The sequence below is a fragment of the Scomber japonicus genome, chromosome 23 (assembly GCF_027409825.1).
Source record: "Scomber japonicus isolate fScoJap1 chromosome 23, fScoJap1.pri, whole genome shotgun sequence".
Taxonomy (NCBI): domain Eukaryota; kingdom Metazoa; phylum Chordata; class Actinopteri; order Scombriformes; family Scombridae; genus Scomber; species Scomber japonicus.
In genome coordinates, this window is record NC_070600.1 from 26,311,445 (window position 1) to 26,324,613 (window position 13,169).

At 40.7% G+C, this 13,169-nt stretch overlaps 2 protein-coding genes across 2 annotated transcripts; one reads left to right on the forward strand and one right to left on the reverse strand.

The window, feature by feature from the left end:
- The first annotated feature begins 380 nt into the window (after positions 1-380).
- LOC128353178 (caspase a-like) lies at positions 381-4,688 on the forward strand. The gene is made up of 7 exons (XM_053313855.1): positions 381-429; positions 2,711-2,841; positions 3,055-3,231; positions 3,349-3,595; positions 3,793-3,969; positions 4,107-4,216; positions 4,394-4,688. Exons 1-7 carry the CDS (start codon positions 381-383, stop codon positions 4,511-4,513), a joined length of 1,011 nt encoding a protein of 336 aa, XP_053169830.1. The 3' UTR covers positions 4,514-4,688.
- A 6,042-nt stretch (positions 4,689-10,730) lies between these two features.
- LOC128353179 (T-cell ecto-ADP-ribosyltransferase 2-like) lies at positions 10,731-11,913 on the reverse strand (the record flags this gene model as incomplete). The annotated part of the gene is made up of 2 exons (XM_053313856.1): positions 10,731-11,653; positions 11,866-11,913. Coding segments are annotated over 2 exons (768 nt in total), but the record flags the coding sequence as incomplete, so codon positions are not given.
- Between the last annotated feature and the right edge of the window lie 1,256 nt (positions 11,914-13,169).

The following is a 13,169-nucleotide window of genomic DNA, read 5'->3' on the forward strand; positions in this document are numbered from 1 at the left end:
ATACAGTGCATTTCATACCCAGGGGAAACTCAATGTGCTTTACATGAAAGAAACTCTTTTTGTACAAAGGTCATAGTAATAAAATGACATGAGATAAAAAATGATTACATGCTCTTCCAATTTAAAATGTCTCTTATTCTCAGCAGGGAGGCATCATGGAGAAGCTTAAAGAGGAGCTCTTGAATATTGTTGAAAACTTAAAAGAAGATGACTTCAAGAAGTTCAAGTGGTTCCTGGAGCAGGATGACACTGTGGAGGGCTTTAAAGGCATCCCAGAGTCTCAGCTGGAGGAAGCAGCAAGGCGAGACACAGTAGATCTGATGGTGCAGAAACATCAGGATCATGGAGCTCTGCAGCTAACCAAGAAGATTTTAGAAAAGATGGAGAGGAATGATCTGGTGGAGCGTTTAGAAAAAATCCAACAAAAAGGTAAGTTAGAGGAATGAATCTGAAAATAAAATATAAAAATAAAAAATAAATTATAACTCATGTTAAAAAAGAAGTGTATAAATAGTGTTGCAGAAGAATAGGAAGACAATGTTATGTTGTCCCTTATAGACAATATAACTAGTGGCCAGGAGGCTAAATTACATCAGTATATAATATAATATAATTAGGGCTGTCAAACGATTAATTTTTTTAATCGCGATTAATTGCAGAATCCCCATAGTTAATCGCGATTAATCACATTTTTAATTGCATGTTTAACCCTTAAACAGGCAGCGTGCACCAGGAGATACAGAGTCTTTAACATCATGTTGAAGCTTGTGGTAGGTCTATACTTTGATAGAATTTATAAAAATCAGTTTAGAAACTAGTATGTGTGATATTAATGACCAGATTGTTTCACTTTTCTATGTTAAATAACACTTGTAAGTGTTTTTTATCATTATCACCATTTTATACCTTAATAAGGGCAACGCATCCTGGTGGAACTCATAAAATCCAAAATATTGTAACAAACTGGGCATGTTACTGTTTTGTGTTATAAAATTTGAGAGTTTAAGCCAGTTTCTGTTCTGTTCAGTTAAAGTGCTGTTTTTCCCGAGTGTCTGTGAACGCGTCTTGAGAGTGAGACTTGCAGCGTGCAGGTGTGTTGTTGTTGTTAGCCTCTGAGAAGAAGACGGCAGCACATGTGTGGCTAAGGAGCTACTACATTAGGTTTGGTTGTTTTGGTGTTGGCTACGGCCCACAGTAGCCTGTGTAATAAAAAGGAATAAAGAGCCAGCTAAACCGGCTAACGTCTCAGTGTTTATTGAGGGACGTTACAATATATTAAAAATATGAGTGGAAATATTTTACTTACATCTCATTTTCCATCCCTGCCTGTTGAACGGTTTTAATCCTCTTATTTTACATTTCAAGGCAGTTTTAAGTCCACAATGTAAAGCATTTCTTACCAGAGTGTCTCTTAACTGGGAATCGATCACGGCTCTGCTGCACACTCCAAAACGCTTGGCTGCACCTGGGTGTTTAGCGTGGAGGTGCTAACTCAAACTCCACGTACTCCGGTGATAGTTAAACTCCGTTTGACACAGGTTGCATTTTACTTTTGACTTGTCAACTGAAGCGTCTGGAAGTGTTTTAAAGTTAAACAAGCCGTTCAAAAGTCCAGTAGCTCTCTTACTTTCCATCAGCGCGGTAGGTTTACTGCAGGAGGCCACTTCAAAGCATAGCGCTACAGCTAGAGGAGCCGTCTACGGGGGAGTAGAAGGGACAAAAAGGCTTGCAAAATTAAAATGCGATTAAAAAATATTAACGCGTTATGGATTGCATTAATGTAATCGCGATTAACGCGCTAACGCTGACAGCCCTAGATATAATATAATATAATATAATATAATATAATATAATAATCATAGTGATAAATCAAACAATAACAATACCTCTCTAACACCAACAAAAATGAAAGGAGAAAGCCAGTTTACAGAAAAGGTCTGAAATCTATTTAGTCTCTATTAAGTAATTCATACACATAAGCATTAAATCTCTCTGAAGTCATTTATTAAGATGATAAATACTCACCACTTCCAAAAGGCTGTCGTTGCTTCTGTGAACTTGAACTTCTGTAAAAGTAAACAATACAACAAACCTCAGTGAGCCAGCATGTTGCTCTTTTGGGTCGAGTCTGACAGGGTCAGATAGGTGCTGGTGTGGGTGTAGGTCTTCCACAGGAGGGTCCTGGTTTCCCTTCGCCATTCGATCCTTCGCCAAAAAGCAGTAAGTCCTTACTCCGACAGACATCATCTGATCTACACCAAATTAATCACGCATGTAGAGGGTCCCGCCCTGAACACGTCTATCCATCAATACTGTGTCAGCTCCATAGCGCCACCTACTGGATACAATAACGCCTCCCAGAAAATGTTTAAAAAATTGAGCCCCTCGACTCAGATCGACATAAAGAAACGAAATTTGGTACACATATGTATCGTGTGAAGACGCACAAAAAAGTCTCTTGGACCCAAACCCTCATGCCAACAGGAAGTCGGCCATTTTGAATCAAATTTGCGATTTTGGCGCTGTTTGTTTACATTTGACTCAGAAGATGCGTCACAGCAAGTCTCGCTCAGTCGTGGCGTGGCGGGGGAGCTGGGGCCCGGTCATCGCTTAACCATGTGGAACATATACTTATTTCCTATTCTGAGTTTCAAATTTAGACTTGAAGACACCTTTTGTAAATATTTTTAAGTGCTATATTGATCTTCAGGGTCTCATATCTGCAATTTATCACCATTCATAGCTGATGGCCCCTGGCCGGCCCTGAAGAAGCAGACGTGGTCAACCACACTCATCTCAACAACAACAACCTTCTGGAAGGAGAAACAGGATGAGGACAGGGTCAGTCATAAAGCATGATCACATAAATCACGTTTTTATTGATACATTTACCTTCAGCTATTTATTGGAATTATTAGGTAAATGTAGTTTTAATGTACAAACACACATGCAGTAGGTTTCTTACACATTATTTATGAAGAAATAAAATGGTTTTCTTTGAGCTTAATTTTTTAAGTATACTGTGTACATCACATTTTCCTGTAAATGTTTCAGGTTTACAAAGGGACCAAAGAATCCATCACGAGTCGTGTGGCTCTGCTCATCACTAACATAAAGTTTAAGAACAAGGATTATAACAGAAGAAGTGCAGACATAGATGAGCAGAACATGGAGCAACTGCTCAAAGCGCTGAAATATAAGGTTGTGAAATACACAAACCTCACTGGAAAGGTACTTTTGATTAAGAACAAACACATTCTTCTCATGTTAGTATTTAAATGAAAAATGTGTGTATTGTCTGTTTGAGCGATACAGTAACCAGCATCTGACTTGTTTATGTTCTCAAAGGAGATTGAAGAAGCTGTAAAGGAGTTCTCCAAACATCCACAACTGGAACACACAGACAGTGTGTTTGTGGTTATCATGTCTCATGGGGAAAAGACTGCTGTCCATGGTGTCAACTTTGATGGGAATAAAGAGGACAAAGAACAGGACAAGTTCCCCATTGATGACATTTTCACACACTTGAACACAGAGAATTGTCCAGACCTGCAGGACAAACCTAAGATCATCATCATTGAGGCCAGCAGTGGAGGTGATTCTTCTGTTTTATCACAGATACACCAAACATTGACTTTCTTGTAGGACCTACTGTATATTTAATAACTTTATTTTTGGTATAATAATACAGCCTTGTGTAAGTCTGCTAATGTCATGATTATGTGACAATAGCAGACTTAAGTGACAAGGCCCTTGTGATCTGTATCTAAAGTATTGTCACATTTATTACAGGCAAGAAGGGAGGTGTGCTTGTTAGTAATAATCCATCCATCCATCCAACTGTGGAAACTGATAATATACAAGAGCTACACCCATCACCGCGTGTTGGTGAGAAAGACACTCAGGCTGATCGTTTGGGTCTTGCACACAGAGAAAAACACTTCCTATGTTTTCGCTCTTCCACTCCTGGTGAGTCTGTCTGAAATATTATCAAATCTTATTTTAAAGCTCAGGAACATATACTGCAATCATTTACATTGATAACAGCTGAGAGTAGTTATGTGTTTATTACCATATGTAATAAAAACCGTCTGTTTCTCCTGCAGATACTGTCTCATATAGACATCCAGACACTGGGTCTTATTTTATCCAGTATATCGTTGAAGTACTGAACACCTTCGCATGTAAGGATCACATTGAGGAACTTTTCAGAGAAGTAAGTTTTGCAAGTGCAAACTCTTATCTGGGTGTAAAATGTTCATGTAGAGTAGAATATAATTTATATAGTGGAAAGTAACACTAGCTGTGATGGAACACAACAAGAAAGCAAGCAGTAATAATGTTCTGGTATTATTTGCCTTACTTCATGTCATACACTATTTCAACCTCACAGGTCATGCACCGCTTTGAGGACTTTTCAGTTTGGACCAAGGAGAGAGGAGCTGACACACAGATGGCATTCAAATACAGAGACAGTCTCTCTAAGAACTTCTACCTCTTTCCCGGCCTTTGAGACGGGATCCAGCATTGTAGCAACACTGGTCATTGGACTTGGTTGCCATGTTTCATTCATTTAAATGTTTTCCTTCATTCAACTATTCTTGCAGTGCCTTTTAAAAATATGCATTTTATATGTCTTCATATATCAATCAATCAATCTTTATTCATAAAGCTCCAAATCACAACAGAGTCATGTGAAAAGAGAGGAAGGAAAGAAGGGAGAGGAGAGAGAGGAAGGAGAGGAGAGAGGAAGGAAGTAGAGGAGAGAGGAAGGAAGGAGAGGAGAGAGAGGAAGGAGAGGAGAGAGAGGAAGGAGAGGAGAGAGAGGAGAGAGAGAGAGAGGGAGAGAGAGGAAGGAGAGGAGAGACAGTGTGTAAGACTAAATGACTTCATGGAGCACAAAAATTAAAGCGTTAATCAATTTTAATCGTTAACTCAGCCAAACCAATCTGTTACCTACACATCCTTCAAACAACATCAATCATTTGTACTTGGAGCACTTTGGTGGTTGAGTGGTTGGCATCTCTGTCAGTTACTAAAATAAATTCCCCAAAAAATGTTTTACTATCCTTCAATTTTCTGTCCTTTGTCCTGACAGCACAGATAACATGCAGCGTTAATGCTGTGAACAGTACTCACAGAAAAAGATGTCAATCATTAGCTGAGATTAGAAGACCTTTTAGTTTACTGTTATAGTTTAGTTCTGTCATAAGAGTTGATTTATTGAGGTTAGTTTATTCATTCCTATGATCTTTGTACTTTAAGGATGATAAATGATTCACAGAGTCTTTACATCATTTCCTTTAAACATATTTTCATTACAAAATTGTGACTTCTATTCTTTATATGCTTTATGTGCTTTATATGATTTATGTGCTTTATATGCTGTTTTGTTGTCAGAAAAGTAATATGTATTGCAATTCAATAAAGATCACATTTAAAGCTCATGACAGAGGACTGGAACTGGAGGAAAACTTGTGCTCTCTCGAAAAATACCAAACTGTTTTTACATAACATGTAAACTTGTCAAACTATGAGCAGTCAAACGAGGAGTGGAAATCACTTTTTCTTCAAAGTTAGAGTGGAAGCGGCAGTTAGCTAGAGTGAGAGAATCAGTAAAAAATAACCTTAATTTTTGTTTTTAACTCGAGCTCACGGCCAAACCGTAAAAAGGAGACAAATCATTTTTGGTCTAAATGTAGACATAGGTGTTGGGATTCATAAAATGTGTCTTTGACAGGCGGGGTCTGCACAAAATTTAAACGGGGGGCCGAGACCGGCGGCAATACCTGTCTCACTCCCCACTGACTCTAATGTAATTGTCTTCTTTTTCAAATGAATCTCACTCTGTGTTCACACTGAGCTCATTTTAAAGAATATGTGAATAAAATAAACACTGTCAGAATCTGCCGGCTTCTGTGTCTCTCACGGTGTTTTCGGTTTTTGGACAGGAGTTACGGTTTTCTCACAGTTTGCAATTGTTCGGGACCTTGTCAGAAGCCAAATTCTTCAGAATTTTCAGAATTTTTTCCAAGCAGATTCTCAAATCGCCGTAGCAACCACAGGGCCTTAGCTGACCTTAGCAACCGCAGGGCCTTAGCTGCCCTTAGCAACCGCAGGGCCTTAGTTGCCCTTAGCAACCGCAGGGCCTTAGTTGCCCTTAGCAACCGTAGGGCCTTAACTGCCCTTAGCAACCGTAGGGCCTTAACTGCCCTTAGCAACCGCAGGGCCTTAGCTGCCCTTAGCAACCGCAGGGCCTTGGCTGCACTTAGCAACCGCAGGGCCTTAGCTGCCCTTAGCAACCGCAGGGCCTTGGCTGCACTTAGCAACCGCAGGGCCTTGGCTGCACTTAGCAACCTCAGGGCCTTAGCTGCCCATAGCAACCGCAGGGCCTAACTGCCCTTAGCAACCGCAGGGCCTTAGCTGACCTTAGCAACCTGTTGCTGGGCAGAAACTGACCTACCTTTTTGTGATTGGCTAATTCTACCTGTCTGTCTGTTTTGCCAGTTAACTGAACTAATTCATGTGAATGGAGATTAATTCATGTTTACTGAGGACTAAATAAATAGTTTTATTGTTTTGTATTGTAGTTGTATGATTTGTGGTATATAAAAAGATTCAACATTTATCAATAGAAGATAGAAGATAGAAGAAGAAAGTATAATAAAATCTACTCTCTAAATGATTTGAAGATTTACTTAATAACTTCATAACAGTGATGTTCCTGTCTGTGGAAAAAATGAAGTAGACTTTAATTAACAAGTTTAAATAAATATTATTTATGCTTAAATATGATTAACATTCACTTAATATCTTCAGGAATGTTAAGTTGAGAATAAAGTACATTCATAAGGAAAAGGAAAGTCTGTAACCCAACTCACCAGACTGAGAAGTCACATTATTATGTCACACACACACACACACAGTAACACACACAGTAATACACACACACACACACACACACACACACACACACAGTAACACACACAGTAACACACACACACACACACACACACACAGTGATGTGATTTTAAAGGAATATAGAGTGTTGCCTCTGTCAGTGGTTTCTGACCCAGGGATAGGGTCTCAGGGTTAGGGTCTCAGGGTTATGGTCTCTGGGTTAGGGTCTCAGGGTTAGGGTCTCAGGGTTATGGTCTCTGGGTTAGGGACTCAGGGTTAGGGTCTCTGGGTTAGGGTCTCAGGGTTAGGGTCTCAGGGTTAGGGTCTCTGGGTTAGGGTCTCTGGGTTAGGGTTAGGGTCTCAGGGTTAGGGTCTCTGGGTTAGGGTCTCCCCACCACAGATGCAATACATATTAAAGGCCAGCAGGGGGAGGGTTAGGGTCTCAGGGTTAGGGTCTCAGGGTTAGAGTCTCTGGGTTAGGGTCTCTGGGTTAGGGTCTCTGGGTTAGAGTCTCTGGGTTAGGGTCTCAGGGTTAGGGTCTCAGGGTTAGGGTCTCAGGGTTAGGGTCTCAGGGTTAGGGTCTCAGGGTTAGGGTCTCTGGGTTAGGGTTAGGGTCTCAGGGTTAGGGTCTCTGGGTTAGGGTCTCAGGGTTAGGGTCTCTGGGTTAGGGTCTCAGGGTTAGGGTCTCTGGGTTAGGGTCTCAGGGTTAGGGTCTCTGGGTTAGGGTCTCAGGGTTAGGGTCTCCCCACCACAGATGCAATACATATTAAAGGCCAGCAGGGGGAGACCTTCACCCACACATATCCATACATCATATCTCAGTCATCATGAACTCTGACACCATCAAAGAACCAATGTTACTATAAAATATCTATCTATCTATCCATCTATCTATCTATCTATCTATCTATCTATCTATCTATCTATCTATCTGTCTATCCATCCATCCATCTATCTATCTATCTATCTATCCATCTATCTATCTATCTATCTATCTATCTATCTATCCATCTATCCATCTATCTATCTATCTATCTATCTATCTATCCATCTATCTGTCTATCTATCTATCTATCTATCTATCTATCTATCTATCTATCTATCTATCTATCTATCTATCCATCTATCTATCTATCTATCTATCTATCGCAACATCAATCAAACGTTCAAATGAAATAAAAATACAAACATGAAAATAAAAAGAAAGCAAAATGTAAAGAGAGAAGATCCAGATGTTTGTGATGTCACACATGTATTGAGAGAGGGCTGGCTCAATTTGCGGCAGCGGCATCTTCCGCGGCATTTCTTGCGGCACCCACAGATGCCGCAACTAGATGTCGGTAGTAGGCACTTTACGCGGCATTTCTTGCGGCACCCAGAGATGTCGCGGCTGATGCCGCATGGGCCACTTCATTCCGTGTGCCGGGAACTGTCAATGCTTGTGCCGCGATGTGCCGCGAAGTGCCAATGCTTGTGCCACCGTGTCAATTTGTGCCAGTGTATGTGTCACTGTATGCCCCCGCCTCGGGAGGTGCGAATGCTTGTGCCACGGTTTGGTGGATTGGTCATCAGGGATGTCGCAGCAGATGTCGCTGTTTCCCGGAGGTGTGCTTATGCCACTGTTTAGTTGAGACAAGTGCATTTGTCTCCAAACTGGGATACAAACATACATACTATGTTCCCAGGCAGCATCCAGTAGCCAACGCACAAGAGGACAAGAACAACACACAAGAAATTAGCAAAAACAAACAAACAAACAACTTGGCATATACCACGTCCTTGATTTAGCTACATTTAACACGAAAACACTACTACTCTATCATGACTGACTGACTTTTGATGTGATATTTTGTAGCGTACTTCCCTTGTTGTGTGGGTGATTTTGCGTTAGTTTCTTTTTGTGTCTGTGTTCCTTTTTTGTATGTTTTAGCTTTCTGGACTGTTTTTTGTTTGTTTGTTTGTTTGTTTGTATGTATGTATGTATGTATGTATGTATGTTTTCCAAGTTCATTTTAATAATAATACTAGCCTACTACTAGTATTAGAGTATTGTATTATTATTAAGTTAGCTAGCCTACTTATTTTTTTTTTTAAATTGCTGTCCTGATTTTTTTCTTTTTGTTTACTTAAAAATAAAATAAATACTATGCAACTTATTTTGTCCTTTATTATATGAATATCACAAAGTTTTATTTGTTTTATTCGGTGGGTTACAATGCCATAGTTGCCTGATGACACTGTTTGGGAGGATAGGTTTAATGTTAACAAGTAGTGAGTGCTGATTGGGGGAAGCCATACAGCACATTTAGAGACACCATATATCAAAAATATTAAATGTCACAGATATCTAAACATTTTGCCAGATCCATTATTGTATATTGTAAAGGCATAAAAGTGGATCTAAACAAATACAAAATTGGTAGATGAAATCCATACATCTATCTGCTGTTGCTTATCCGGAAAAAGATCACAATGGTAACTTATTGGAAATTGAGATATTCATCACCTCAGCAACACCTTACAGGTCCTCCTTATTACGTACAAGTTATGAACTAGGCTCTATTGGTTAATGGTGTGCAATTAAAAAAATCAAAATTTTAACCCTATTTGAGAATGACATCCATACCTGGACCATGTTTTCATCTTCACTGCAGCAAAATGTGTTTCTCCGCGATGTTGTGGCAGCTGCAGACTGGTGCAAAAAGAGATCCTTTGAAGGACAATTGAAACTGCCAGCGGTTCTTTCAATGGACAACAAAGAAAAAAAGGACCTGCTGGAGGAACTGAAAGTGTGGAACGAGGACTACGACGAATGTTCTCCAGCAGAACACCTCACATTTGTGTTTGGAAAAAAGACCGACTATGACACTTTCAATCAAGATTAATGTGCTTTATGCACACATCCACTACTTACTGAATTTCAGCCTGCTCCTGGTTTCCCGTCCTACAAACGGATTAATCCAGGTGTGTCTGACCAAAAGTTGAGGTCAGACACACCTGGATTAATCCGTTTGTCCAATAATGTAGGACGGGAAACCAGGAGCAGGCTGAAATTCAGTAAGTAGTGGATGTGTGCATATAGCTCTCTCTCTCTCTCTCTCCCTCTCCCTCTCCCTCTCTCTCTCTCTCTCTCTCTCTCTCTCTCACACACACACACAACCTTGTTCAATTGTTGTGTTTGTTTCTTTTTGTTAATAAATTTTTATGGAAAACATTGCAAGGCTATTAATTGAAACCATAAAAATGTAATTTCAAGGGTTGAATTCATCAAAATTACGTATGCTTAAAGTTAGGAACAGGGCAGAAATGAAGAGAATTATTAAAAATAATAATAAATAAACAGCAGAACAAATCTATTAATCTGTTTGGCTATAATTTTGAGATGTTTCGTGGTTGATGGTTTATCTGGACAAATTGTAGTAGGCTATAATTTGGATATCATTGCTAAATACTTCCTCAGGTTTCCCCGAAATTCAAACTAATAGCCTATCCCGCACTTAGGCTATTATCATCTGCCCCGTCCCCCTACGTGTTCCTCCATGCTCCAGCACACGGTGACACAAGCATTATCCCCCGGCACACAGCGGCATGCCGTATCACATAATTGCACCCAGCAGCCGCGGCATCTCTGGGTGCTGCAAAAAATGCCACGGAAAGTGCCGCTGCCGGCGGTAGCCGTCGGCATCTTTGGGTGCCGCAAGAAATGTCGCGGAAAATGCCACGGAAAGTGCCTACTAGCGACATCTAGCTGCGGCATCTCTGGGTGCCGCAAGAAATGCCGCGGGAGATGCCGCTGCCGCAAATTGAGCCAGCCCCTACTGTGTATTGATCCCATCCAGACATACAGTCTGCTGCACATAGACATCAATGTAAATCCTGCACACAGTCATAGATGGTGCTGTGATGCTCCGTCACTGACTTCACTACAGCACTTTAATGATTTATACATTTATTTATTGATTTATCAAGTTTACACAACTGAACTCATTTTATTACATGTTCTGCATCAGTTGGACTAAACTCTGCTCTCTCATTAGTTTGCAGCTTTGCAGTTTAGCTGACTTATAACTCCTGCATTTTTCAAAATAAAAACCTTCTTACAGTCAGGCAGAGGTTTAAATTTACCCTGACCTTCAATAATTTGGGTTATCTTGAATGTTTCATAGGGAGGGATGAGTACTTCCTCCTCATCTGTTCCACGTTCTGGATAATCCTTCAGATAGGCTCCTGAACACGTCTCTATCTGAAAGCAGGTCTCATTACCATATTTTGTAAGGTTTGTTCTGAAAGAGCTGGAGGCAAACGAACCAAACCGGATGATGTCGTTAAGTTTGCCAGTGAACTCAGATTTGGTTTTTCTATAAGTAATGTGACAGCTTTGATTGTTATTCAGGATCTGTATGGCAGAAGTCAGCCAGAAATGTAAATAGTGGAATCTGAAGGAGCTGCCGTAGATGTTCTTACCGGTCCGGACTGCTGTATTGAATTGATCATAAGTAATGTTAGATGTATAAGCACAGATTGCCTGCATGTGGATCTTGGTGAGAGCCTTATCTTCTGCGTTTGGTCGTTTGTTTGAACATCCTTCTGCATGTTCCCAGGCATCTTTAAATGTTCCCACAAACTCTTCTTTGAAGAATTTGTGGTTGACCTTCTCCATTTCCCCTTTGCAGCCGTCGTACATGTCATCAACAGCTTCAGGAACCATGCTGAGTCGATAGGATTTATTTGGAGGTGGAGCAGAATGATCACTCTGGAGAGCAGAAGAAGAAAGAACAGGTGAAGTTACACAACAAAGATGTTATGATTTATTCAACGTAACTTGAAATGACAGTCATATAAAGTACAGCAGTGAATCCAGGTTGAAGTCTAAATGTTTTCTGTGTGTAAAAATCTCACACATGATGTTGGAGAGGAAAGTAAATGTAAAAATGTACCATACTGTTAACAGGAAGCGCTACTCACCACAAACCACCAGATGAGGACTGAAAGTCCGACAGTAAGAACAGCTCCTCCAGTGATTAGGTATGAACACTTCATCTCTGCAGTCAGGAGAACAGCTGTACAACATGAACACAAAATATATTTCAGTTCTATAACATGTTATTCAAATATGATTTATAAAGATCGAGGATCCATCAAATGATCATATTTCTTATCCTTTCTGTTCAGCTTTTGTAAGGTGTGAATAAAATGTCCAGATTAATTTCAGTTTATGTAGAAAGAGTCAAGTTTCTGTGAAGCTGTTTAGAGAGAATCCAGACCTCACTGATTATTCTGCTGTTTATTATTTAGAAGATATGTTTCTGTGTATTATTAAGTCCAAATGATTTCACACGTTATCGTCTCCTGGTGCAGTGTGTCCTGGTTCCTCCTGAGTAGACAGGACTGTGCAGGAGCTCAGTGAGGCTCTGATCCAGGTCTGGGAGGAGAGAGTTAGAGTTGGCCTGTCCAGAGACCAGCAGGACCAGCAGGCTGGATCATTGGCTAATGGTGGCACATTGTTATGCAGCGGCTCTTAGCTCTCCTGTTTTGTGCTTTTTTGTATGTATTTTGTTGAGTCTGATGTTTCATCCTGGTAAACTCTGCCAAGTAAAGCTTGTGTATCAGTCTTCAAAGTAGACACAAACCTTCACAGAGCCATTAGCAACCAGCAGAGGGCTCATCCTGACGGGCTAAACATAATAGCTGGTGATTTTTTTTTGATCAGGCACGCCTAAAGTCTGTTCTTCCCAATTTCACCCAATGTGTTTTGAGAGGCTGGTCTCGCGGCACATTAAGGACTTCCCCCAGCATTTGATCCCTTTCAGTTTGCCTACAGGGCAAACCGCTCCACTGAGGACGCTGTCTCCATCACTCTCCACACCACACTGAGCCACCTGGAGCACTCAGGGAACTGTGTCAGATTGCTATTCATTGCTTTCAGCTCAACACAAGTATCACTGATATCTTGATTAATAAACTGCTGGACTTACACCCCCCCCCCACCTGCTCAAGAATTAAGAACGTCCTCACCAACAGAACACAATCAGTGAAGCTGGGTTCCCATCTCTCCTCCTCCCTCACACTCATCACCTGTGTGCATTGTATACCTATGACTGAACCCCCTCCCATCCCTCCAACACCTTCATTAAGTTTGCAGATGACACCACTGTGGTTGGTCTCATCACTGATGGAGACGGGACTGGCTACAGAGAGGAGCAACAGACAGAGTGGCGCTCGACCAATAACCTGCTGCTCAACATCACAAAACCCAAGGAGGTCATCAA

What these genes read in the sequence shown, in the direction of transcription:
- LOC128353178 (XM_053313855.1), top strand. Translation starts at nt 381, where the DNA reads ATGGAGAGGAATGATCTGGTGGAGCGTTTAGAAAAAATCCAACAAAAA. An exon ending in AGAAACAGGATGAGGACAGG is followed by an intron (nt 2,842 to 3,054) that starts GTCAGTCATAAA and finishes TAAATGTTTCAG; the next exon opens with GTTTACAAAGGGACCAAAGA. An exon ending in TTTTCGCTCTTCCACTCCTG is followed by an intron (nt 3,970 to 4,106) that starts GTGAGTCTGTCT and finishes TTTCTCCTGCAG; the next exon opens with ATACTGTCTCATATAGACAT.